Here is a 26,163-nt window from a genome sequence, read left to right on the forward strand (position 1 = left end):
CTCACCAAACCTGAATGTGGCTGCCCAAACCCCCAGTCACTCCTCCCTCCTCCCGCTTGTATCATTCCGGATGAGAAACGCTATCCTCCTGTGGCCTGAGTGAGTCCGAGGCCGTGCTGCTGAATCATGGGAGCATGCATTCCTCGAAACACCTCGATACAAACTTCTGATGAGCGAATTCGCCACAAGATTTGTCACTGACCAACACAGAAGCCGCCTTTAGGTCATGATGACAGGCAGTGCTATGGCTGACTACTGACCTAAAGCCTTCAGTTATCTCTAAATGTGCATCGAAGTTAATATTCAGGCGGTTCAGAAAGTTTTCAGACCCCTTTTAATTATTTAAACTTCTATTTTATTCTGTGGGAGTGAAACCAAATTGATATACAACTTTTTTTTAAATCACCCTTCCATTAACCTATAACTGACTCCCGCTCCATCAGAGCTGTGCTGTATTTGAATATTCCTAGTCTGTGGTAAATTTCATTCATTCTCCATGATAAGGTACAGCCTGCAAATAAACCTGAGTGTAGTTTTTTAGTATAAATAATAATAATATTGACTACTATTACAATACTAGACTTCAACAAAATAAACAAGTAAAGGAGTGTGAACACTTCCTGAACCAAGTGTAAGTGTTATGAAGTAAGTAAAACTTTGTCAAAATCACCTAAAAATGAACACGACTCAAAAACATCACGTATTTCTTAAGTCTTCTTGGTTTGTCTCGCCATTCATTCAATTTGAACAATATCGTACCTGTGTGATCATGTTGAGGCGTTTCAAAACTAGTGAACTCCAGCCTCATTCACCATTGTGCAAACAGCCAGCGCTGTATTTAGGAGCGTGTTTGCCTACCTGGATTCCTCAGACTGCAATGTGGGCGGAGACTGGTACTTCCTTCTTCCTTGTGTCAGGTGCACCGTCCTGTGACTGTGACGTCTTTTGAGGCAGCAGGTTATGGAGGGGAGCACAGGACTGGCCGGTTTGTGGACGAGAGGCGAGAGGAAGCTGGACGCCTGTTTCGAGTGGAAACACACAAAGATAAAGTCCCCCTACACATCCACACACACACACACACACACACACACACACACACACACACACACACACACACACACACACATACTTGTAAATCAGTACAAATGGGGACCTCAAGGCAAACTGCTCCATATGGGGACCCCATTTTTTTTAAGGGAATAGAGCCACCAAAACCACTCTCAAAATTTTTTCTTGAGCCTTGGGCTCCAGATGCAAATTTTGAACCAAAATCTCCTAAGTTTTCTTTTTTATTTTTTGTCCGGTAATTGGTGACTTTTGGGGACCTGTCTATTATGTAGTACCTGAAACAACCACCAGATGGCAATAGTGGGGAAAATGGTATTTCTTGTATTTTTTGTTATTTTTGAATGTTGGTAGATAGGTTAACAGGAAAAAGGAGGAGGTTTAAAACAAAAAAATCAATGCCCAACAAATGTTCATTAACAATGAAATATTTATTTACAAAAAAGTGAACATGGGTCTGTCGCCCAACGGTTTGCCAGTTATCATGCATGTTCTTCAACACGAGTAAGTTGGAGGGAAAGTTTAATAGAATTCTTGACTAGAGACCTGCAACGGGCGGGAATTCTCACGAGACTTGCAGGACTCGACACTAATTTTGTAGGATCGGTCAGGATTCATAAAGCCTTAGGCGGGAACGGGCGGTCAGACCAAAACATAATCCACAAAATCCATTCCTGTACAGGTCTCTACTTTAGACTCTTGCATAACTTTACGATTGCACAACAGTATGAAAACTCTACCTCTAGCTGTTACTTCCTGTATTTAAAGGAACAGGCCACCGGTTTTCCATACTGACATATGTTCTTACCTGAGCTTAGACGAGTTAATGTGCACCTGTCTGGTCTTTGTGCGTGCACTCAGTCAAAAAGACCAAAGATGTTGTTAGCATTTAGCCTCATCTCCACTCCTCTATGGGGCTAAATGGGGTTAAGTTAGAAGCCACCAAGCTCTTCCACGTTTCCCATATTTAAATACAGTTACATGAGTAGTTGCACCTCGACATCTGCGCAGTAAGACGCCAAAGTGCTTCTTAAGTGTTATTACGCCTTACAATATAGTTCCCCTTTTCATCCACTTAGAAAATTGACATGTTTAATTTTGTGTAACTATACTTGGATCTCACATAACCATATAGGGGGAACGTGGAGGAGCTTGGTCGCTTCTAACTTCACCCCCATTTGGCCACATAGAGGAGAGGAGGAGAGGCTAAATGCTAATGTCTATGGTTTCACACATCAAATCACAATCAGGCTCAGGCAAGAACATATCTCAGACTGAAAAAACAGTTGCCTGTTCCTTTAAAGGAATAGGCAACTGTTTGTACATACTGAGATATGTTTCTTACCTGAGCTGTGACGAGTTCTTTAGGACCTGTCTGATCTTCAGTCACGAAAAAACACAGCGCAGACGGCGTTAGCATTTAGCCTCTCCCTCTCTCCTCTATAGCTCCAAAACAGGTCAAGATAGAAGCTACCAAGCTCTTCCACGTTTTCCCTATTTAAATATGGTTACGTGAAGTGTTCCACTACAAAGTATAATTACACAACATTAAACAATGTGGATTTTCTAAGCGGATAAAAAGGGGAACTATATTGTAAGGCGTAATAATACCAGGAGTAGTTCGAAATCCGCGCAGTAATATCTTCACTTTAATGCACAGTAATCTTCACTTTACTGTGCGGATGCCAAATTACTCCTGGTATTATTACGCCTTACAATATAGTCCCCCCTTTTATCCGCTTAGAAAATCCACATTGTTTAATTGTGTGTAATTATACTTAGTGTAACACTTCACGTAACCATATTTAAATAGGGAAAACGTGGAAGAGCTTGGTAGCTTCTATCTTGACCTGTTTTGGAGCTATAGAGGAGAGAGGGAGAGGCTAAATGCTAACGCCGTCTGTGCTGTGTTTACGTGACTGAAGCCACGAGGGAAGACCAGACAGGTCCTAAAGAACTCGTCAAAGCTAAGATAAGAACATATCTCAGTATGGAAACACGGTGGCCTGTTCCTTTAAGGATCAATAAAAGCCAAAAAATATATATACAACAGGACAACGTTTTCTTTAGCCAACTCTTACAAAAACGGTTTCTGTCATCGTACCTAATGTGTCATAAGCACTTACTTACTTACTTATTACTTTCTTTTACAACTTTGTCGTCTCCCAGCCTCAATCCGGTTTTTGACGTAAAATTTGACACCCTCCCATTTCCTTGTTTGAAGTGCCCCAGCAGACTCTTCAATACATTGGATGCACTGCGCCTTACCAGGGACCTTTCCAGACTGAATGTTGTCCATGAGGGTTTCTTCTACTGCATTCACTTCCTGCACTGTCCACGGTCTCTTTTTTCCTTTAGATCCTGGAAGATATGCAAAAACTAGAATCAGAACACTTTTTATTGCCATTGTTTGAGAACAGGTTCACAAACTAGCAATGTTTCTCAGTACAATCGTGCAACAAACATAGAATTCAGGTAAAAATAAGCTATACAAACTTTAAATCTACAAGGCCATAAGGGCATGCAGAAAAAAAAAAAAAGTAAAATATAACAAGACGACAACAAAGACATAGACATGACTTACTATGACTTTACAGACAATAACCAATTGTATTGCAAGTAGTTGGAATGAGCTTTACCAGTGGAAGTAGACATTTCTTCTGTTGGCGTCCGTGTCTGCAGTCCCTTTCCTCCCGTCTGTCCTGAGTGTTCAAGACAAGTTATTAGTAAACTAAACTAGTATATAGCTAAAAATTCTCTTTTCCTTGGTTCTATGGGCATAAAGAAATCATTGATTTCACTCACCAACATGAAATTGTTTTTTTTTATGTTTTTTTTTTTTTTTTTTTGTAATTACAGCTTCAGCTTTATTTCTGTCCCTTTTAAATTAAATGTATGAATTGTGAGAGCAATATATACATGGTTCACACAGTAACTAATGCCAACGTCAACACGTGTTTGAAGACCCACAGAATAATAGAGGGGCCGGGGACTTAGCACAAGTTCCTGGATGTTTCTCCCATAAAATGTATCATCACTTCATTCTGCAACACTATCAGACATTTCTGACCAGTACCAATCCTTCCACTTCTGTTGCTCTTGTGTTGCTCGCTCCAGTCTCCCTCTCTTTACTCCTCCATCCCTGTTTGCATCCGTTTCTCCTTCGTCTTCTCTCCCCCTTCCTCTCCCATTTCTACTCCTCTCACTCCCCTCCTCCCTCTCATCCGTTTGCCTCTCTCCCCTCCGTCTGTCCTGTATTTCTCTCATCAGTCTCCTCCTCTCTCCCCTCCGCCTGTCCTGCATCTCTCTCCTTAGTCTCCTCCTCTCTCCCCTCCGTCTGTCCTGTATTTCTCTCATCAGTCTCCTCCTCTCTCCCCTCCGCCTGTCCTGCATCTCTCTCCTTAGTCTCCTCCTCTCTCCCCACCGTCTGTCCTGTATTTCTCTCATCAGTCTCCTCCTCTCTCCCCTATGTCTGTCCTGTATCTCTCTCACCCGTCTCCTCTCCCCGGTCACACTCTCTCTTCTTTCCTGAATCTCTTCTTCCCGAATCAAACAGCCAAACTCTCTCCTTCATTGATTGTTTAAAATACCTGGAGACTTCGAAGAAAACCCAGGGATATGATCTTCACTTCCTGGTTGAAGGTTTTGGAGTGCAGGCTCTCCCCTCTTCCTGGTTCCTGTGGACATAATGAGATTAATCTAAGCAAAATACAGGAAATAATTGTCTTGTTTTCTTGTCCTTGGTCTCCTCCCTTTGTGTCCTTCGCCTCCTCTCCCTCTCCCCCACATGTGTCAAGTGTTACTTGTTCAAATACCTGGAGATTTTGAAGATGACCAATCTGGGGCTGAGATTGGATCAGTTTCATCATCTGATGCCTCTGTGTCTTCCATGACCCCCTCTAAAAACAAAAATGAAATGGTTACCAGGACACTTAATAGATAACAGGAAGTAACAGTACATGGCATTGTGAAACTTATCTTACCTTGTGGATCTATATTTATTTGATCCAGATTCTTTCTATGTGGTTGCTTCTGGTGGGCAGATGAATCGTCGTCTTCACTGTCTGTGCTGCTCTTTGTGTGATCTGGGACATACTCATCTTGGCTACCTTCAGATGTGGACATGTCATCCTTTCTGGGGTTTGACTGAAAAAGACAAGACTCAATTATGGATTTGGGCATGCAGTCATTTAACAGGACACAACCTGGACGCAACTAGACCTGGACGTGAACAGGTCTGGACAGGAGACCAGACCTGGCTTGTGTCCGAATGTCCCTAACCCCTCATTCACTATATAGGCCTGCATTATATAGTAGTGTATAGTCCACTCATTCTGTTGGCGATTTGGACAGAAGCCACTACTTTCTCCGAGCTGCGCGACGTCACATGCACTGCGGCTGCAGATTTCTTTATTTCTTTTTTCTCAGAACTTATTCATTATACAGAGAGACCTTTTTTTGATAGGTTGACCTTGCTAAAGTTTCTCCATGAGTTGAGTGGCTGAGCTAAACCTCAGCAAAATAAAAAAAAAATGCAAAGTCAAACTTATTTGCTATATAAAAAAAAGTGTTGGGAAAATATATAACTTTCGTGGGATAGAGTAATCTGTTTTGCGCATAATCTGTCATGTGGACAGAGATATTTGTTTATATTGCTGTAGAAAACTCTTTATTAAAATATCCGGTTAACTATGGGGCGTTATTTTTTTCCTTATAGGCTATATGCACAGTTTCCCCACGTGACGTCTTCCTGGACAGTCAGCCAGACGCTGGACTTCTTGTCGCTGATCGTTTACGTTCACAATTAGCAGGTTCCCACACAAATGTAGAGAAGCTCAGGATCTGGTTAAGGACAACGAGTTACTGATGGAGTCACAGAAACGTGTTACAAACATCATGTTCGCTGTGAATCTGCCCCAAAGGAAACGCCAGCTGTCGTAAGGGACGGAGCTTTATCTTAGAGCTAAAGGCTAGTGTTGAAAAATGATAATATAACATGTAAACAAGTAAATATAATTTAAACTAACAGGACGATTCTTTTTTGCGCAGGCTCGTTCCAAACGCCTCGCTAGTTTTATTTTTTTATTTTGCGTTAGCCGCGTTAGCCTCAAGACAAAAACATCCACGTTATGAACACGGAGTTTCCTCCAGTGAAGTCGTTACGTCTCATGTAATATTTTTTAACCTGCTCCAGTCACATCTGAACTTTTACTCGCTGTCCTTTACCAAATCTTAAGCTATTGCTTCATTTCTGTGGGACCCGCTAATTCGGACAGGAAGGACAGCGTCTGGCTGACTGTCCAGGCGGAAATCACGTGGGGTCACTGTGCATATAGCCCATTACCCTGCAGTGTCTTGCCTTAAACAATATTGTATGCACAGACTTACAATTTGAGGTAGTGATGTAATTTCAAAGTTTTTGTGTGTTTCCTTTGTGAGCCACTCTTCATGTCGGGTCACACAGGCATCGTGGTGATTTCTCAATGTCTGCAGCCAACGAAAATATCTTACTTGTGACTACAAAACAAAACAAAAAAATCACTCGCTGTGTTTACATGTATCTGCCCTATAAACAGCATGAGACTTAAGGTTAAAACGTTGGATAAAACATTATGGCCATGTAGTGGTATTCCTTTTATACATGTATTAAAAAATGAATGAATAAATAAAGCCTTTTCTATACAGTACAGTGGTTCACAAGAAGAAGAAAAAACATCTCACCTCAGATTTCCCATGTCCCTCTTTATCCTTCGACTCATTCATTGTTGCTGAAAAAATAAAGTTGAGTTAACTATGGTAGCTGTGAACAATCTTTGCTTAACGTCCTGAGATCTCAGACATAGTCTATTGTCCCATTGTTAGATGAGTTATTTATGTTTAATGCCTCTGTGGCAGTCTCAGCTCCACTTCCCACAGCACATGGTGCTACAGCAGCTTCTTACCACTATGCTAAACATGTTCAATGTTATGGTTATTCTCAAAGCTAAGACTGGGTCAGACAGAAAAGTTATGGACGACCCAATGCAAAAAAATGCCCACCAGTATTGTGGAGCTCAAAATAAATGTCTAATTACTTTACACCAACGTTTTAACTGTATAATGTATTCCTTGTTAAAGAAAAGTGAGGCCACGTGAGTCTGGTTTTGCTAATGTACAACTAGCATGATAGCTAACCACCATGCAGCTAGCTAATCAAGCTAATATCCACTAAACTTTTCAACAATCTAATCTAAAAAAAAAAAGAGCCTCATATACCTTCCTTCAAGTAGACAGTTGAGCAAAAAATAAGTCTGTCTCTTTATGTATTGTGGTAGAAATGAACAGAAAAGCTAGCACATTGCCACAGTACTTAGCACTGTTTTTGAAACGTTTTTGAGCACATATCTTAGAACATGAACATTGCAAACTAATTTGTCATCTCTAACTTAGTTAACTCTCAAAAAAAGACTTACCAGTTTGTTGACTGTAAGCTACGTGACATCTGTCGTGGACGCAGATGCAGAGAGATGCAGAGCACGGGTAGTGGCACCACTAGCTCCTCCCCCGCAATACAAAATGGCGGCCAGGGATTTTGCAAACCAAAACAAACCAATGCTAATTTTTTAAAGAATATCAAAAGACAAAGGGTTAAATAAATTAGGCGAAGGAGGAATGGCATTTTCACATATGCCTACAGTGAAAATTGTGCCTGTGTCCACAGGCTACTTAAAGCCTTAATATCCAATTTATTTTTAGCATTGATTTCAAAAGAAGAATTCAATATTAAGAGTTTTAAAGCATGATGTCTGCTAATCAGCTATGCTCCAACTTTTGGACACAGAATAAAAAAAATTAAATTGAAGATTTGTCTAAAACTTTATAAACTGAAAAGTTTTTCAATGTAGTATTGAATGTTTTCTTTCTTGTAAAATATTGTGCAATGGTCGGTAGTTAGCACATAGCTGATAGCCTACCTGTGTGTCACGATGTAGTCAAGCCACCATTTTGTATAATGAGACAGTTTAGAGATGGACATTATGAGTACCTGTTTATCCTGGTTTGTGTATCACGATGTAGTCAAGCCACCATTTTGTATAATGAGACAGTTTAGAGATGAACATTATGAGGACCTGTTAATCCTGGTTTGTGTATCACGATGTAGTCAAGCCACCATTTTGTATAATGAGACAGTTTAGAGATGAACATTATGAGTACCTGTTTATCCTGGTTTGTGTATCACGATGTAGTCAAGCCACCATTTTGTATAATGAGACAGTTTAGAGATGAACATTATGAGGACCTGTTAATCCTGGTTTGTGTATCACGATGTAGTCAAGCCACCATTTTGTATAATGAGACAGTTTAGAGATGAACATTATGAGGACCTGTTAATCCTGGTTTGTGTATCACGATGTAGTCAAGCCACCATTTTGTATAATGAGACAGTTTAGAGATGGACATTATGAGGACCTGTTAATCCTGGTTTGTGTATCATGATGTAGTCAAGCCACCATTTTGTATAATGAGACAGTTTAGAGATGAACATTATGAGTACCTGTTTATCCTGGTTTGTGTATCACGATGTAGTCAAGCCACCATTTTGTATAATGAGACAGTTTAGAGATGAACATTATGAGGACCTGTTAATCCTGGTTTGTGTATCACGATGTAGTCAAGCCACCATTTTGTATAATGAGACAGTTTAGAGATGAACATTATGAGGACCTGGTAATCCTGGTTTGTGTATCACGATGTAGTCAAGCCACCATTTTGTATAATGAGACAGTTTAGAGATGAACATTATGAGGACCTGTTAATCCCAGTTTGTGTCATGATGGAGCATCACCACCAGTCTGTTGTTATTGTTGATAGGGATGCACCGATACTACTTTTTTCTAAAACTGTTATGAGTACTTTGACTTGAGTAGCCTACTTGCCAACACCGAATACCAAAACGAGTACCATGCATTTTTCTCAAACATTCTTGTGTATAGATGGTTTATAGACTATATCATAGCAGACTAGTTAGTAGTTACCCATTTACCTGAGAAACGTAGATTTAGTTATATGAGAATCTTACATATGCTATTTTATTCTTTTTTTTTTATTGAATATAATTTTCATTATTATTAATCATTTTTTCCAAGGCTTAATTTGTCATTTGTTTCCTGGGTCCTGGATACCTGATACTATCGGTGCATCCCTAAATGTTTGTTTTCTAGTTCGTTTTAATGGACCTCTCAGTCTTAATTGTTCTTTAAACGTCACTATTGTAAACAAAACAACAATATTAACAGCTTTAATATAGCTCCTTTTTCACAAATTGTCCCGACCGGCTCAATGAGGAAAGCAACCAGAAGGGCGGTTAAATACCAATTTTATTACAAAGTTTAACTCCAAAAATGGCAAAGGTGGCTGGGACTGAGCTGAGCCACCAGGCCAGATGCAGCCAATCTTAGGGGACAGCTGAGAAGCCACACCCAGTAGCCATGGGGGAGGGTGGAGCACCTGCATACAAAGAGGTGAGAGGGAGGAGCAAAAGCAGGACACAAGTCCCTCCCCAACACTCAGACAAGCCAATTTATAATTCTATTTGTCAATCCATCAACTGTATTTGAAGAGAACCATTCATACAAAATAACTCAAAGTGCTTTACAAATATTCACGCAATGGTTAATGACATAGATTTAATGACTGATTTAGACTTGATTCAAAGCAGCCAGCGCTGTTAATAAACGCCCTTGTAGTGAAGATAAAAAGATAGAGGCCGCTATGAAAGTTCATGGGAGGCAAATGATGTGGTGCACATTGAAGTTGGTTTCACGTTGGATGTTGGATATTCACTTCCAACACTTAGGTAGGCTACTGCTCTGGAGACACCTACAGCATGTTCCACACAGCCCACAGCTCTAGACTGGTGAAATCCTGTTCATGTGAAGCCTACATAAAATCACATTTATGGCACTTTTCTACCTTCATCTGGTAATAATCGTGGAGGCAAACAATAACAGTGATCGCTCCTAGGACAGGCTATAGATAGACTCAGGGCAGATAAAAGTCCCTCTGCAGATAGGGCTGAAGGCTGAAGAGAACATTTATTTTAGTTTTTATGATTTTCTTTTGGGTTGTCTGTGTTAACATATCATGTTAACATTACACTTATATTGAATTAAGTTGAAATAATAATCATTAAACGATAATGGTGGTGACTGTGGCACAGTTGGTAGAGCGGGTCGTCTCATGATCAGAAGGTCGGGGGTTCAAATTTGCGTACTGACCTTGTGTCCTTGGGCCAGACACTTCACCCTCCATGCCTCAAGTGTCTGCGTACACTGTTGTATGAATGAGAGAGTGAATGGTTCCTTGCTGTGTGCCTACAGTATGTAGGTGGAAAAGCGCAATATAAGTTGAGACCATTTACCAATAAAATATATCCATTTTAGTTTTAGCAATGGTAGCTAGTAACTTAAGAAAACCAGTTACCGTCAAGCCCTAAATATTTCTCATATCCTGCTTATTTGCTTTTTTTTAATTGCATGTTACATTAAGAACAACTAATATTTTCATGTATTTATAATGTAAAAGGTTACAAAGGTTGAAGTTGTAATAAGTGCAGTGCAACAGCAAACACATGGTGGTGGTGTTTTGTGGGGACTTGGTGATACACACTACCAGAACATGGTGTCATATGAGGACTGATGCAGTACCAACAGCCACCTTGTGGGGGCGCTGTTTTGTGGGGACCTGTGATACACAGAACCAGAACATGGTGTCATATGGGGACTGCAGTACCTCAGTGTGTCCACTAGGGTCGCATACACTCACACTAATTCAGGTTTTGGACATTCTGGGGACTTCTCAGGAAAAGTACATGGGGCCCATCTTGAGGCCATTTCTAGCCGTTTAAAAGCATTGTGCCTCTGGGGACCTCGAATGAGGTCCTCATAAGGTTTTAGGTCCCCACATGGCTGGTGTGTATACAGGTGGACGTCCCCACATGTGATGCTTTACAAGAACACACACACACACACACACACACACACACACACACAGCGCTGCACTGTAGGGAACTTGTGAGCTGTGTGTATAGGAAACTGAGATTGAGTCAGATGAGAACAAAAAAAAAGGTTTCAACACACAGCAGCTGAACTCTGGGGAGGAGGCCGAGGCAGTTAAAGGTTGCTCAATGCATTTTACTTAAAAGCTTTTTCCAACAGACCTTGAGTAATAAGGCTGCTTAAGATCTGTTTTAAAAAGCCTTCTTTGTGTGGCTGATAAAACAGCTGTTATGTTTCTGCCTTCATTGATGATTTGACTTAAAATAATAGGCTAATTCCAAAACCTACCCATGATTTGGTGTTGGGTCCTGGGTACTGCACTGTAGCTGCCCACTGCTGTGACAGGTTGGACAAGCAACATTGAAGAATAAGCCAAATTTCACTACAGGGACAAAAAAGGAAACAAATGATCACTATGTGCAAAGATTATGAATATGACGTGGTATGAATGAAAGATTAGATGCTGGAATGTAATAAGAACAATTTTAGAAATCCATTTACTGTATTTTCCGGACTATAACTCACACTTTTTTCATAGTTTGATTAAGGGTGCGACTTACACTCAGGTGCGACTTGTACATCCAGATATATAATTTCACGTTTGTTATTTTCACTAACTGTGCCACCCAAAATTAAAAAATGGAAAAGTTTGGCCACAGCTGGAGGAACGAGTTTGCAAATGGCTGCTTGAACAACGTGATGCCGGGAGAGGCTTGTCAACGGTACAGTTACGCCTTCATGCCCAGGTAGTTGCCAAGGCTGGTGCGACTTATATACTCCGGAGCGAGTTATATGTTTTTTTCTTTTTCATTACGCATTTTTTGGCTGGTGCGACTTATACTCTGGAGCATGTGACAATCAGGGCAGGATCTGAGCGGCTTTCTGTGCATAGTACTGTAGCATAGTACTGTATTTTCCGGACTATAAGTCGCATGAGCTCTAAACAAAAGTAAACTCTTCCCACAGAAAGCCGCTCAGACCCTGCCCTGGTTGTCACACAATGGGCAGAGAGATCTGAGACAGGCAGAGAAGAGATTCCCAGGAAATGTGCCGCTCACACTCCAAACGCCTGACAAAGACACACAAAGGCACGGGCCACTGTATCTATTCACCTGCAACAAGTGGGTCCAATCAAGCTCTCACACATACCGCATGGAAGCCGAGAAAGGAGGAAAACTAGGATCATGTTACCATTATACCATGCACTGAACTGGATTGACAGTGGCAAAATGAGTCAGATTTGTGAGTGTTGCTATTTGTTTTTATTCCTGTTCTTTTTTACCCCCAGTGTTTGACTCAGATTTCACATAGGACTGATCAGATCGCTTACACATTTGGCTGTGAAGTTGCAAAGGGAGCGGTTGTGAAGCACTGACCTTGTATGTTATAAAAGCAGGCAGTCTCTGTTATATGGACTGCTCGGGTCGCTGCATTGTGGCTTTGCTGTTGCACTTCATGAGTGTTTGAACGTAGTTGAGGTCGTCTGAGTGTGGACTGGCCCTGACCGGAGCCGCAGACAACACTGGGCTTTAACACCAACGTCACAGCAAACCTCATTAATGCTCTTGTGCTCAGCGAGGCCAAATCCCTTCAATGGGTTACAAAATCCTGTGGAAAAGTTTGCTGCCTGACTGCTTGACTGTTATTACGGGGTATTAACATTTAGAGGGGTAGTTCCTCCCTGTGATCACTGAGACAGGTCCTTTATATGCATAATGTGGACAAACTAAACCACTGCTAAGGGCTGATCTCACAAATCTGTTTAATACTTATATTGAAACATCATCACTTAACACAATCACAAAACAACATTGCAGGGCTTGACATAAAGATTAGCCCTTTATTGAGAAAATTCCAGGTCGGCTTACGGCCGCACGACCCGCCGTCTCCAACAGGGCTGATTATTGAATACGCACAAACAGCACACACATACACACAGAGCAGCACGGAGCAACGGGGGCCTGCGGAGTGGCGACACTGGGGACGCGTGTTGCTCAGGATAATCTCTCCAGCTGTACTTTCACCCACAGAGCGACGCTTGTTGGGCCTCACATACGGGTTTTCCAGCATCTTCAGTTTTCACAAGACTCCAGCAGTGTTTTACTCGTGTTCACCAGTAGTGCTGCCACAAAAGTAAACTATAATATTTTAGACTACTTTGATGACTTTCAAATCTTTGGCCTGATTGTCACACAATATTTTTTTTTTTACAGTAACAACAGCTTGTGCTAGTGCAAAAAGAAATGGGCTGCACACTGCAAAGGGAAGGGAATGTCTCCCCCTGTTGCTCAACTACAATAAATGTATTTTGGTATTGCTCCCGTTTGAGACATCTTCTTTCTGCTCACACAAATGAATTATGTAATTTTTTTCACAAGTGTAACAACATGTCTGAAATATAACTAAGGGTGTCCAGTGTTCAAGGCTGCTGCCATGTGACAGCATTCGTGGGTTCGACTCCTGGCACTAACAATTTGTTGACTGTCTCTCCTGTTTAAAGCTTATGGGGCAATAATCCTTTAAAAAAAAAAAGTTATTTCTATTCGTAAATTACTAGGGATGATTGATGTAAAACAGGAGCCAGCAGAGGGCAGTGTCAGTCAAATTTCCTTGCATCTTTTCTGGAATAAAATTTAAGACATCATTAATACTAGAGAAATGAAACTGTCTACCACCTCTTCTGAACAGAATATTATCCCTTTTTATTTTGTTTAAATCTCTCATCTACACTACACAATCCCACTACACAAAAAGTGCTGTTAGTGCAGTTAATGCTTGGCCAATAATTGAATACAGTATCACATTAAGGAAATGGCCTGTTCATTGTCATACTGTTACCATGACAGTTCAAGCTCAGAACAAACAGTGAAGTGCTTTAATGGGTTTATCATTACAAAAGCAAATATATGTACACAGCAAAGCATGAAAAGAGAACAGCTGGTAGTGTGTACTGAAAACATTATGTTTTATTTCACTGAGAGCATGAGCGGAGCAGTAAGGATCCATTATAATAAAGGTAGGAACTGTTCTTTATCATCATACATACTGTGTTATCTTAATGCAATTGGCTGTATGTTCTATTAGCACTCACAGAACATTATTGAACACGCAGCACATTTTGCTCAATTCCAACTTTTAAACATTGAGGAGAGTTGCCAAAGCCAATTACTGCCAGCCGGTGTGTCTCTCTCTAGATGAATTCACTTTAATTGGAAGCTAGTGGTCCCTGCACTTTTGGCTCTTAATCCTTAAAGACTCGCTGTTGACTAGAGAGAACTGCGCCGTCATGTCCACAACACTGGTCTGACTGTTAACGCCTTCATTTATAGCCCTGGAGACAAGTGCAGCAAGTCAGAGAGAGATGGACCTTTGTGCAGGGTCAGAGAGCACACATTAATTATTCATGCTCATGTATCTGACACAGCGCCTAATTGCACCAGGTGGAAACTGCAAGTACGTTTTGGTCATACAATCTCAAATCTAATGCCATCATTACAGATGAAGGAATGATACATAACTTTATGGACTCACGTCTTTGACAGACATCTCCTATCAGAAACACAAAAGTGGACCTTACTTTTTTTGCTCTGTTTATTTTATGTGGACAGGGACAGTAATATGAACCAAATCAAACTCTTATTGCACCAGGTTGAGCCCAGTGACCCACAGCAGCCTCCTGCAGCACTGTCTCGCCTGCTCAGAGCTCTCACACGGGCCAGCGGATCACATGTCAGACATGGCTGATGCTCAGCATCTTATTTACCTTTGCAAAGCTCAGGTTCAGATGTGGACTAACTTCTTTTGCTCATACGTGTTGACTCATCATTTCATCATGGCAGGGGTTCCTTTGTGAAGCAAAGGAAATGATTTACAAAATGCATGTTTGACAAGGATTTACTTTTGCAGATGTTATCATGGCAGATCAAGGTAAGGTTTATTTTGTGTGTTTTCTTTTTGACATACAGTGCACATTCAGACTGTATACTCATGTCCACACTCTGCTGTAGAGGAGTTTTCCACAACATCAAGAAGTGACTGTGAAAATGAGGAGACCTCCATCTCCCTTCAGGATCTGAGTCAGGAGGACAAAGAACCACTGTCTTGTGAGCCACCACCATGTGTATATGCACCTTCCTCTGGTGAGTTTAACCTAGTTTAATTCAGTATTTACTTATAGTAAAGGTTACGCCTCATACTCATTGTACATGAGTTAATGTGAAATCCAATTACCCGTCATAATAAGGCTGCCACATCTACACTCAACATTAGAAGGGATTATGGTGAAATGTATAGTGGCTCAGAAGCAGGTGAATAGCCTCATGTTACAGTAACCTGTTGGTCTTCATGACTATGGAAAGATGCCAACGACACACAAGCACCCTTTCAACAATGAAAACCTAAACCGATCTGGTGGATATCATAAAACCTAATGGAATATTTCCTCCCAAATCTTCCCCATGTAACTCTTTAATCATGTCTACAGCCTCTACACTATCAGATGACAGTTTCATGCTAGCAGCAACAATATTCCAGCGACTGCGAGAGGAAAAGCCAATCACACAACAACTTCTCCAGTTTGGAAAAAAGGCGGAGACACCACTGCCATTAAATGGAGACAAAACCACAGAGATGCAGGCCTACCAACTTGCTTTCAGCACACTCAAATGTAAGTTTTAATTAATTATATTAATTGCACTTTTCTAAACTGGGGTCACCCTGGGGCCCCGGACTGAGCCATGTGCAAGAGTCTGCAAAAATAACAAAAGCAATTTGTTTTTAAAAATTTGAATCAATTGTAATGTAATTGACTGTGTCGATTGAAGGGCATCAGTGCCCAGTGTTATTATGTTGTATTCTAAGTAAGGGATGATGCACGACTCCGTCCGACGCGATCAGTTATTTCTGATAATGGACACCTCAGAGTGCATTATCCCGCTTATACCATGGTCCCGCCAACTGAAACTGTTCATTGGGATGTGTTTGCTTATTTTTAAAGTCCTGGGCAGGAGTTATTTCACTTTTTAATCAGTTTTACCTGAAAGTAGTTCCAGCTCAGTTGTTTATCTTTACTATGGAAACAGCTGCAAGTGGAGTGATATTCAGCTTATTCCGGACGCTCGCGTGGGCGCCGCCATTAATTATTCTTTTCTCCTATCTGTTAACATGGGACTGGAGAAGTCCAGATAGAATCAGTCACTACAGAAAAACAAAGCCGTTTTTAGGCCGCGCAGAGAAACGCTGCAGTGTTGACATGTCGGTGCAAATGAACATTGGCCATTTTACACAAATCAATCGACTAAACATCAGATTTGAGCAGAGAATATTTTCCCTCGTTCTCCGTTTAAATGAACGGGCTTCGTGCTCGACCGGAAGTGTCTGTACAACGGAAGTGCCGAGACAAAGCAAAAAGTGGCAAAAGTGGGCGGGGCGGAGTAAGCTGAATAGAACGTGATTAGAATCGAGTATTCAGACCTATAATAGATCCATGATTCAGACCATGGTATAGATGGTTGGTGTGGCGTTCGACAATGTTTATGCACGACTCGCATGCTACTTAGTTACTCTGTTACTTAGTGATGAATTACTTTTGGGATACTGAGACGTTTTCTCTTCATCGTGTCGGGATCAGCCCCACACAACACAGGTGTGAGCACTATTTATTCACGATATTATCAATGATCCGTAACACAAACAATTAGACCCTAGACACACAAGATGGCGCCATATGGAACTATGCGGGAGTGTGACGTCAATGGAAAACCATCTATAACACTGTGTTATTGCAGTGCTATTAATACAATAACATTGTATAATTTTCCCATTTAATGCATTAGGTCAGCTTCTTAAACTTGTTTTTTTCCCCATTTGAAGTAGCCTACAAACCTGCCAATGTCTTTAAGTCAAGGAGGAATTAATTTGATCCAATCTTCTGTCTGCTCCATGGACCCTCCTCCTTTATGCCTCCTTTAATTATTTTTGTATAATGAAAAGTTTTTGCACTGAAGCATGTGTCAACCCCAATAGCTACTACTGCAGCAGCAGAAAAGACATACTCACACATTTCTCTGCACAGCTGCAAATCTCTGCACGGTAGGTGAAGAAGCCTATGCCTGTAAGGAGGTGATAAGAGGTACACTTTTACTGGGACACAGTACGAGTAATAAAATAAGGCCTACTTTATTACTGTCTACAAATATAGACGCCGATATTAGCCTATCAACACAAACGAGTGATAATATCGGCGTCCTCCGCCGATTGTGAGGGGCCTTCATAAAACCACGGCGTAGGTGAAATACATTTTGTGTTGATATTTTTAGATAATTTTATGTGAAGTAGAAATAGCTTAAAGATCTATTAACCTATAAAAAGGATTTTCTCTTAGGGCCTTTGTTTTCTCGAACAACGCCATTTGGACGTTAGGATGTAGGGTTTACCTTCACTGCGCCTCCTTTTTTGGCAGCTGAAAAAAAATTACATAGCCTTGATACGTTTTCATGAGTTCATTTTGAATTATTATTATTATTATAATTATTATTATTATTATTATAATTATTATTATTATTATTATTATTATTATTATTATTATTATTTATAAAACGTAAATGGTTGAATGGAATCTGGTTTAACTATCCCGAAACTACAAGCTAACAACTAGCATAGCTTACCTGCAGTTCTAACCGGAAGCAGCTGTTAAAGGCGCACACTTTATTATCCATGAACTTAAAGGGGCTGGATCGTTTAATATAATAGATCCATGGGCTGGATGCAAGTTGGCCATTTTATGCTCACTACTGCCACCCCAGGCCATATGTGTAACTGCACCTTCTATATTCAGTTCAGTAAACTATATTTATGCCACATGGGGCAATTCCTTTAGAGCAGAAAACATAAAATATACAAAACAGCCACACAAACCACATACAACCAAGCAAGCAAGTGGAGCTCACACATAGATACAGTCAGTCTGAAACACAGGCAGGTGACAAATATTAAGCCCGTGCATGACGGCACTTCGGACCCGAAATGACACCTTTTTGAGTGACAGTGCAGGATTTTAGAGCCAGTTGTGGTGAACAGGTCTGGGTTCATTCTACACATTAGGACATGACTGGAACATGTAAGGGGAGGAAAAAAACTTAATTTTAATATTTTTAAACCTCCTGTGGCCCTTTAATTTGATTTAATTATAATCTCATCATAGCCTTCTTGTACAAACTCTATAATGTTGTCATGATGTTCATTACTTTCTTTTATTATTATTATTTAACGTTAGAACTAATTTTATATTGATTAAAATGTGCTTTGCATTTAGATCAAGATATGCTGGAATATATGATCACTGACAGCTGCTTCCACACTTCTCAGCATATAGTAAGTCCTTTTCTTCCATCCTTTTCCCCGCTTAACTAACAAACCATGACGCTCTTGTTGGCAGAAATTGCCATTTACTAGTCATGCACTTACCAACTGGACAGCTGCAAATGGCACCATAAAACATTGTGTGGTGACACATACATGAAAAACACACTTTGACAGTATGTGATGTGGAAATGATAGTTATAGTGTGAGAAAGGGTGAAAAATAGAAAGTGGGCTGACAGGTTGAAGTCTGCCATAAAAATTTTGCATTTCTTCATGATTTGACTCACTACTTAAAGCCACACTGCAGAATATTTCTGGCTATATGCCGATATGTCACAACTAAACAGATGTAAAATGCTGATACATAAACAAATATGCTATCAGTGCTGAATATGTTCCTCATGCTCAACCAGACATTGACAATGTTACTTTTGAAGTGGGACATTTAGTTAAACATGTTACAGTGCATCCATTGTGTCAGTGTGGCTTTAAAACACAAGTTTATGATGCAGGAAAGGGGAAGGGGCATGTGATTTTCTGACAAAAACATGTGTGGGTTTAATGGTGACAGCCTGGAGACATGCTGCCTTTGGCCATGGTGATGCTGTGTGACTTCCAGGAGCAAAAGTTTGTGCTGCACCGTTCTTCAACTAAAGATGAACAAGAACATCATCAGGACATCAAGAGCCTGCATGACAGTTTGGAGAGGTTGGGTTGGCTACTATATGATAAAGCATAAACATTGACCAATAAAGGGTACTTGCTAAATTAAGTCAGAAAATGGCTATAGACATAAAGAATATTGTTATTAATATTAAATTAGGTTATTATAATGAGATGTGAATGTTATTCTAGGTGTAAGACAAAACTTGCAGCCTCCCTGGCTCGGTTCCGCGTCAAACAGAGTCTGAGCAGCGTCTCATCCTCCCTTTTTGATCAAGTCCGGACAAAGCAGCAGCAAGCTAAATCTCTGCCACTTTATGTGTGGGTTAATACACTCATGTACAGGTATGCACAGCTGGCTGTATCATAGTGGGTAGCTTGATGAATTTGTATTTATAAAGACATTTTGTCAAGTTAGAATATAAGCAACTCCGCAATTATTTGTTGATTGTTTTTTTTTTGTAGCACTGATGAAGTTTGTGAAGCTCTACAGAGCGCTGGCCTGCGTGAGGTGAAGAGTATGACTGACCTAAAGGAGTTGACTTTCCACCGAGACCCTCTTTGCACGGACACCCTTGTTTTCTCAAAGCAGCTCAACGGCTGGCTCCTGACAAGCAATCTCACTGCAGCGCACATAATGAACATACAGGTAAATGTTTGAAGTCACTGTGGTTCTTGATGTTGCCACAATGTCACTCTGCCATTGAACCGTGAATGAAAGCTGTGGTCCTTTTATCTTCTTGACATTTCTCTACAGGAAAGGAGTTTGTGTGTGGCAGTGAATGTTTTGCGCCCACTGCTGTTTGACTCTGGCGACATTCTGGTGGCGGGGTCTTTCTCAGATGTGACTGTGGCCCATGTAGCAGTGGCAGCTGCAGCCCGCTCGGGACGGGTATTAATCTGCGGAGCTGACCATACACCTTCACAGACAGAAGAGATGAAAGAATCACTCTCGCAAATGAACCTAACAAGTGGGTTGGAAAAAAATGTATACATATACTGTGAATAATTTAAAAGACACCTTACTTGCGTTTTTCAGATGTTAGAATACTTTCAGAATCCTTTTTCGAGCTGAATGAGTGGGAAAATATTGCGCATCATTTGAAGGTCATCCTTGTGTTACCTCAGTGTTCATCTTCTGCCCTAAATGATCCAGTGCCCATCATGCATAGCGAACATGGAGGTATGCAGCCAGGCGGTATCATTTTCTGCAGTGTATCCATATAACAAGTGCTTAAATCCTCTTGGTCGGGATATATTGAAGTATAAAAAAGGACCATCTAAAGAAACTATTCGTATATGTTGCCAGATTGGGAACTTCTCACAGACCTGTCTAATGGATTGGTGTCTAAATCCAAAATCAGTTCACTGATTGGTCAGCAAGCACTATTGTTGGGACATGCTCTCTCATGTGAGTATCCCCCAAATACTCGTCAAACATAACCTATTAGTTAAAGCACATTATATAGTGATATATTATTATTCAGTAGAGCACCTTTAACCAAATTAATATTCTTCATTACACAGTCCCCAAGGTCCAGACTGTGGTCTACTGCACACGCTCAGTATACCGTGAGGAAAATGAACAGCTGGTGAAGAGAGTATTAGAGAAAACTCGCACCCATCCCAAACTGCTTCCTTTCAGGTAAACGTACACAAGCAGCACTTGCGTAATCAGATATCTGTGATCACCCTTAGTGTTAGAACTCAACATTTTGCAGCTTTGTCCATTTTTTAAAGCGCTGTTTCTTGAAACCCTAAAAAACAGTGTGATAGTTTACATCTCATCTAAATATAGCGATGCACCAAGGCAGTTTGAAGGTCACATCCGTACTTTAGTTGATGCTTCACTTTGTATTGTCTGCAGATAGCTGTTGTTGTGACCCTGCTGGTCCATTATGTTAGAACAGTGAACCTCAACCTGGGGAACTACACAGGGTCCTTGAAGCCTTGTCTGGTCAGAGGGTCAAATCATAATAATATATTTAAAAAGTGCTGGAAAATTGTTCTGTGGTGAAGGAACTCCTCCTGCATCAAAATTCCCTGTACATTTTCTAAAAGGCCTTTATTTATTATTCTCCCTTTTATCAACAAAGAACCTTCCTCAGGGAATATTTACACCTAACACAATGTTTTTATTTTGCCCCTTCAAATAAAAGCTTTTTAGAAAATGTAACTGGAGAATTTTGTTTTGAAGTGATAGTACGGACCAATTATGCTTTTATCCCGAGGCAGACCGCGGGGTAGTTCTTTGAAATATACAGTTACCACAGTCTTACACGCACGTGCGCGCACACACACACACACACACACACACACACACACACACACACACACACACACACATACACATACACATACACACACACACACACACACACACACACACACACACACACACACACACACACACACACACACACACGCACGCACACACGCACACACACGCACACACACGCACACACACATGCACATCTTTGGCTGTTGAGGGTAAAGAGTAAAGCATGTCCACTTCAAAGGAAATTCCACAACCCCACTTACACTTCAGAACTAATTAACTTGGTCTGCTGCAGTGTTGTAGTGTTTCCTAAATAGCTCAAATCTAGGGCATTTGATCAAATTTCAATCGAAATTGCAATTTATATCAAGTCGACCTTGGGCAATTTAAATGATCAACATGGGGCCTTTTAATGATCATGGTTTGGAGTTGGGAGGAGTGGGAATATTTTCATGTACTGCATGGACCTGGAGAGGTAAGCATTCATTTGTTCTTCATGATGAGGTTAATTTAACCTCTTATCCCTCACAGGAACCAAACACATTCTCTCCAGTTTGGCCTCACCTAAATCTAAAAGCAAAAAAGTGTCAAAAGAGCGCGACAAAAACGTGCAGAAAAACAACAATAGCACAATAAAAAAATAAAAAAGTGACAAAAACACACGACTACAGAGTGATGAAAAAGTGACAAAAAAGTGACAAAAATTAGATGAAAAAGCGACGAAAACACAACAAAAAGCAATGAAAAAAGAGGAAAACAAAACCCGTGCGTCAAAAACACCACTGAAGAGTGATGAAAAAGCAACCAAAAATCTACAAGAAATCCACGAAAGACTAACCAAAAAGTGACAAAAACATGCAGAAAAAAACTAAACGCTTAAAAAATGCAATGACGAACGTGACAAAAAAGTTACTATCAGTTTTGTAGGTCTTAGCTTTCAAATGAGGCGTTACACTGTAAGCTCCAGTCAAGAAGCTTTTGGTTTGGGTAAAACCGAAATGGAGAAAATGTGCTCGGTTAAGGCCTGTAAGAGGTTTAAATTTCTATCTTGTATAATGTATGTAAACCATATTAGTAAAAGCTATATTGGTTTGTTTTCAATATGACAAGAACATTTAAATGAAAAACTTTACAAAATAAGCAGTGATAAGCGCTACCTAAATAAACCAATAGTATGATAAAAATCTAATTATAAAGGAGACTTGATTTACCTGACTTAATGCATATAACTAGCTGTATAGTTGTCAACATAATAAATGACCCTTCCGTGGTTTATCATGCCGTCGTTTTGCGTATTTTGTTGTTGTTTTTTAATGGCAGTTGTTGAATTAATGTGACACCATGATGAATTTAAAATGCTTCATTGCAATTTTATACCCTCCTGTGTGGCACTCTCAGGGTGAATGGACCGATTTTCCTTGACAATTCCCAATCAGAAGACACTGCTGAGTCCAAGTATTTCAGCCTTCAGCCCTCCCCATTCACCAACGGCTGTTTCGTCGCCAGACTTTCCCGACAGGTAGGAAATTGGGTTAAAATGTAATGGAAAAGAATGTCACCATGTGAAGATTGACAGATGCAGAAAACCCGAGGTGTGTGTTTGGGCTTGAGTTTTGGTTATGTGTGTGTGATTGCTGTGCACCAAGACCTTCGAAAAGTGCTGAGGCTGCACGCTTTTATTGTCTGTCTGTTGGGAGGCCTCTCAGCTTTGCTTATCTGCACACACGCACACACAGACCAACACACCGCCCCCTAATACTGCAGCACTATGCCAATTCTCCATAAAATAAGCGACAAGATATAGATGAATTACACTCAAGCCACTCTCATTGCTATAGAGCCAAGATGGAGGAACCATTCTCGACATATCATTTTGTCTGTCCACAATTTAGACATAACCTCACTTGCCCTGTGCTCCTTCCTTCCCTAATAAAGAGAGAGACAAGGAAAGTAAAAGTAAAATAGGCATCGTTGAACTTCCACAGCTTCTTCTTGTGCACACAGCAACAATGGAACAGTGGAAAAGTAATCTCAGATCTCATCATCTTCCATGTGTAATTATTGACAGGCTGCTCCCAGATCAGAGCCACTGAGTTACACTTTAGACTTGGCTCACCCGCTGCTGCCCTGATGAATCACTGGGCACAAGTCAATCTGCGCCAGAGGACCATTTAAAGGGACGTGAAATCCAGACATGGCAGCCTGCAGAGACACAATAATACTCTTCTCTCTTTAAACAATCAAAGAAGACACCAGGCATCTTATTACTAGCCCAAGACAGAAGGCTGCTCTAAAACTAAGACGTCCCTGACAAGACGCCATCCATCATGTTGATGACTTCCTCGTTTCATTATGAAGAGGCAGCCGTGGCAGCTCAATTTAAGTTTTTAGGATATACTAAATGATCTTGTGTATGAGAAATAGCACTCTGTGGCAAATGGATCAGCCACAGGAGGATGGAAGCAGTATTTGCTATGTTTGAAATAGAGCGTTGCAGTTCACTTTCCAGAGCAGGGAATTTGAGGAAACAATATGGCAGGGGTAGAAGTGCATGTACACAATGAGAAGATGGTTAACTAAATGAAACAAAATGAAAAGACTGCACACCAAGTTGAGACATTTACGTAGACTACAAAACAAAAGCAAAGTGGAATGTGAACATGATCAGCCAATTAAAGAAGCATGATGTAAAGAATGCTGAAGGAACAGGCCACCGTTTATACATACTGAGATATGTTCTTACCTGAGCATAGACGAGTTGATGCGCAGCGTACCTGTCTGCTCTTTGTGGGTGATGTTGTTAGCATTTAGCCATTTAGCGTAATAACACATTAGGAGCACTTCAACGTCCACGCAGACGTCGAAGTGCTCCTAAGGTGTTATTACGCCTTACAATATAGTACCCCTTTTAATCCGCTTAGAAAATCGAAATGTTTAATTTGTGTAACTAGACTTGGATCGAGTACTCATGTAAACGTATTTAAATAGGGAAAACGTGGAAGAGCTTGGTCGCTTCTAACTTCACCCCGTTTGGCCCCATAGAGGAGAGGAGGAGAGGCTAAATGCTTACAACATCTTTGGTCTTTTTGCGTGACTGAGCGCATGCGTGAAGACTGGACAGGTACGCATCCACTCGTCTTAGCTCAGGTGAGAACATATCTCAGTATGGAAAAGCGGTGGCCTGTTGCAATAAAATATCTGACAGTATTTTTGGCTACAGAGCTTGGCAACATTACATGCTCATAAACGTCACACTCTCAAATGTCAAACTGACATTATAAAAGAAATGACAGAAGAAGTATCAGAAAAAGTCTCACCACACTGAAACATATACTACTGTATTTAAAAGCAAAACATATTTTAACAGTTTATTTATTGTTTACGGTCTGGGGTATTTAAACTACTGCCCACGTTTGCTTTGTCAATGTTTTTTTAATGTTTATTTGCTATTTGTTCACCACAGTTCAGTTGCTCCAACAAAGATGCAGAAGACTGAAACATGTCCATATCGGGTTTCCGCTGCATCCCCTTCGTGTTATATATTTCCTTGGTGGTGCAATGCTTCCCATGAGTCACATTGTTTTTAATGCATTGCATCTCCACATATAATCTAAAGGTGTCCTTGCCTTTATTCCAGGCTGATCCCACTAAAGTAGAAACGGTCCAGGACGTGTTGGCAAGGGCGGCTGCGAAGGGCCTCCTGGGTGGAATAATCCCAGAGCAATCAAAACCCAGCAAGAAGGGAAAAGGAAAGAAAAGTCAACAAGCAGACAGCCAGAATGAGCCGGAAGCAGAGGATAGGGGGGACGTAGAGGATGAAGAGGACGGGGTAGAGGAAGTTGATGAGAACAACGACAAGAGCGGCAAAGTCGGAAAGAAAAAGAAGGCTGCTAAAGGGCACAAAGGAAAAGCGCCTTCTAAGAAATTCAAAGATCAGCCCAAAGGCACCAAAAAGAAAGCCAAGAAGAGAAGAGTTAACCTGGCCAAACGAAAGCCACGGCGAATACCTCGCCTCACGCTTTCTCTGATGTCCTCTGCTAAAGCTTCCACGCGCCTGTCTCTCATCACACCCCTCGTGAAAAAGCTCAAAGACAGCACAGCCCTGGCCACCACACCATCGGAGACCTCCTCAGGATCATCAACACCTACCACAAAACAGTCTGCCGAGTCTCCTCGAATCACCGCAGCACAGAAACAACAGGGGAAAAGTGTAGCCCGTGAAGAAAAGAAAAACACACAAATAAAAGCATCGATAGACCTAGATAAGGATGAAGTGGACTCTGCGCTTCCTCATCGTGAGTCTCTGCCTTCGAGCAGCTCCAGAAGCATCAAGAGTGATGTCTCTTTTTCTCCTCCATTGGCGCACAAAGCAGTGGACTAACATTTACCTCCTGAGCCACATCCCATTAAACAACATATGGCTGAATTCAAACTGCCCATAATGAAGAAATGTGAGAGATATTCCAACATGTGAAAATGAATGATCGGAAGCTTTGGACACTATCTGTATTGAGATGGGTCCCCAGGCGCGGCATTACAGATGTTGCTCCTGACAGGTTGCTCAGTGCTGAAGGATGGGCCAAATGCAGTGGACACATTTCTCTACAGTGGCAATATGGTAAAAGTGCATATGACAGGTTTTAATGCTTTTGAAAATATGACTTATTTAGAAGAAGAACATCAGTTGCAAGTTCACCAGTTGCATGATTATCATTTTATTTCAGTGAAGCGGCAATTTTAATGAAGAAATGTTGGGCAG

The 26,163-nt window shown here is 40.9% G+C and overlaps 1 protein-coding gene across 1 annotated transcript; it reads left to right on the forward strand.

Moving 5' to 3' along the window:
- Window positions 1-15,164: 15,164 nt before the first annotated feature.
- LOC306961045 (putative methyltransferase NSUN7) lies at window positions 15,165-25,820 on the forward strand. Its single transcript, XM_079553653.1, has 11 exons — window positions 15,165-15,241; window positions 18,415-18,473; window positions 19,035-19,171; window positions 19,319-19,471; window positions 19,592-19,775; window positions 19,884-20,097; window positions 20,166-20,309; window positions 20,436-20,537; window positions 20,654-20,771; window positions 22,803-22,923; window positions 25,042-25,820. The coding sequence occupies exons 2-11, from the start codon at window positions 18,423-18,425 to the stop codon at window positions 25,783-25,785; spliced, it is 1,968 nt and encodes a 655-aa protein (XP_079409779.1). The 5' UTR covers window positions 15,165-15,241; window positions 18,415-18,422; the 3' UTR covers window positions 25,786-25,820.
- Window positions 25,821-26,163: the final 343 nt, after the last annotated feature.

The sequence above is a fragment of the Gobius niger genome, assembly GCF_951799975.1.
Source record: "Gobius niger genome assembly, chromosome: 3".
Classification (NCBI taxonomy): Eukaryota; Metazoa; Chordata; class Actinopteri; order Gobiiformes; family Gobiidae; genus Gobius; species Gobius niger.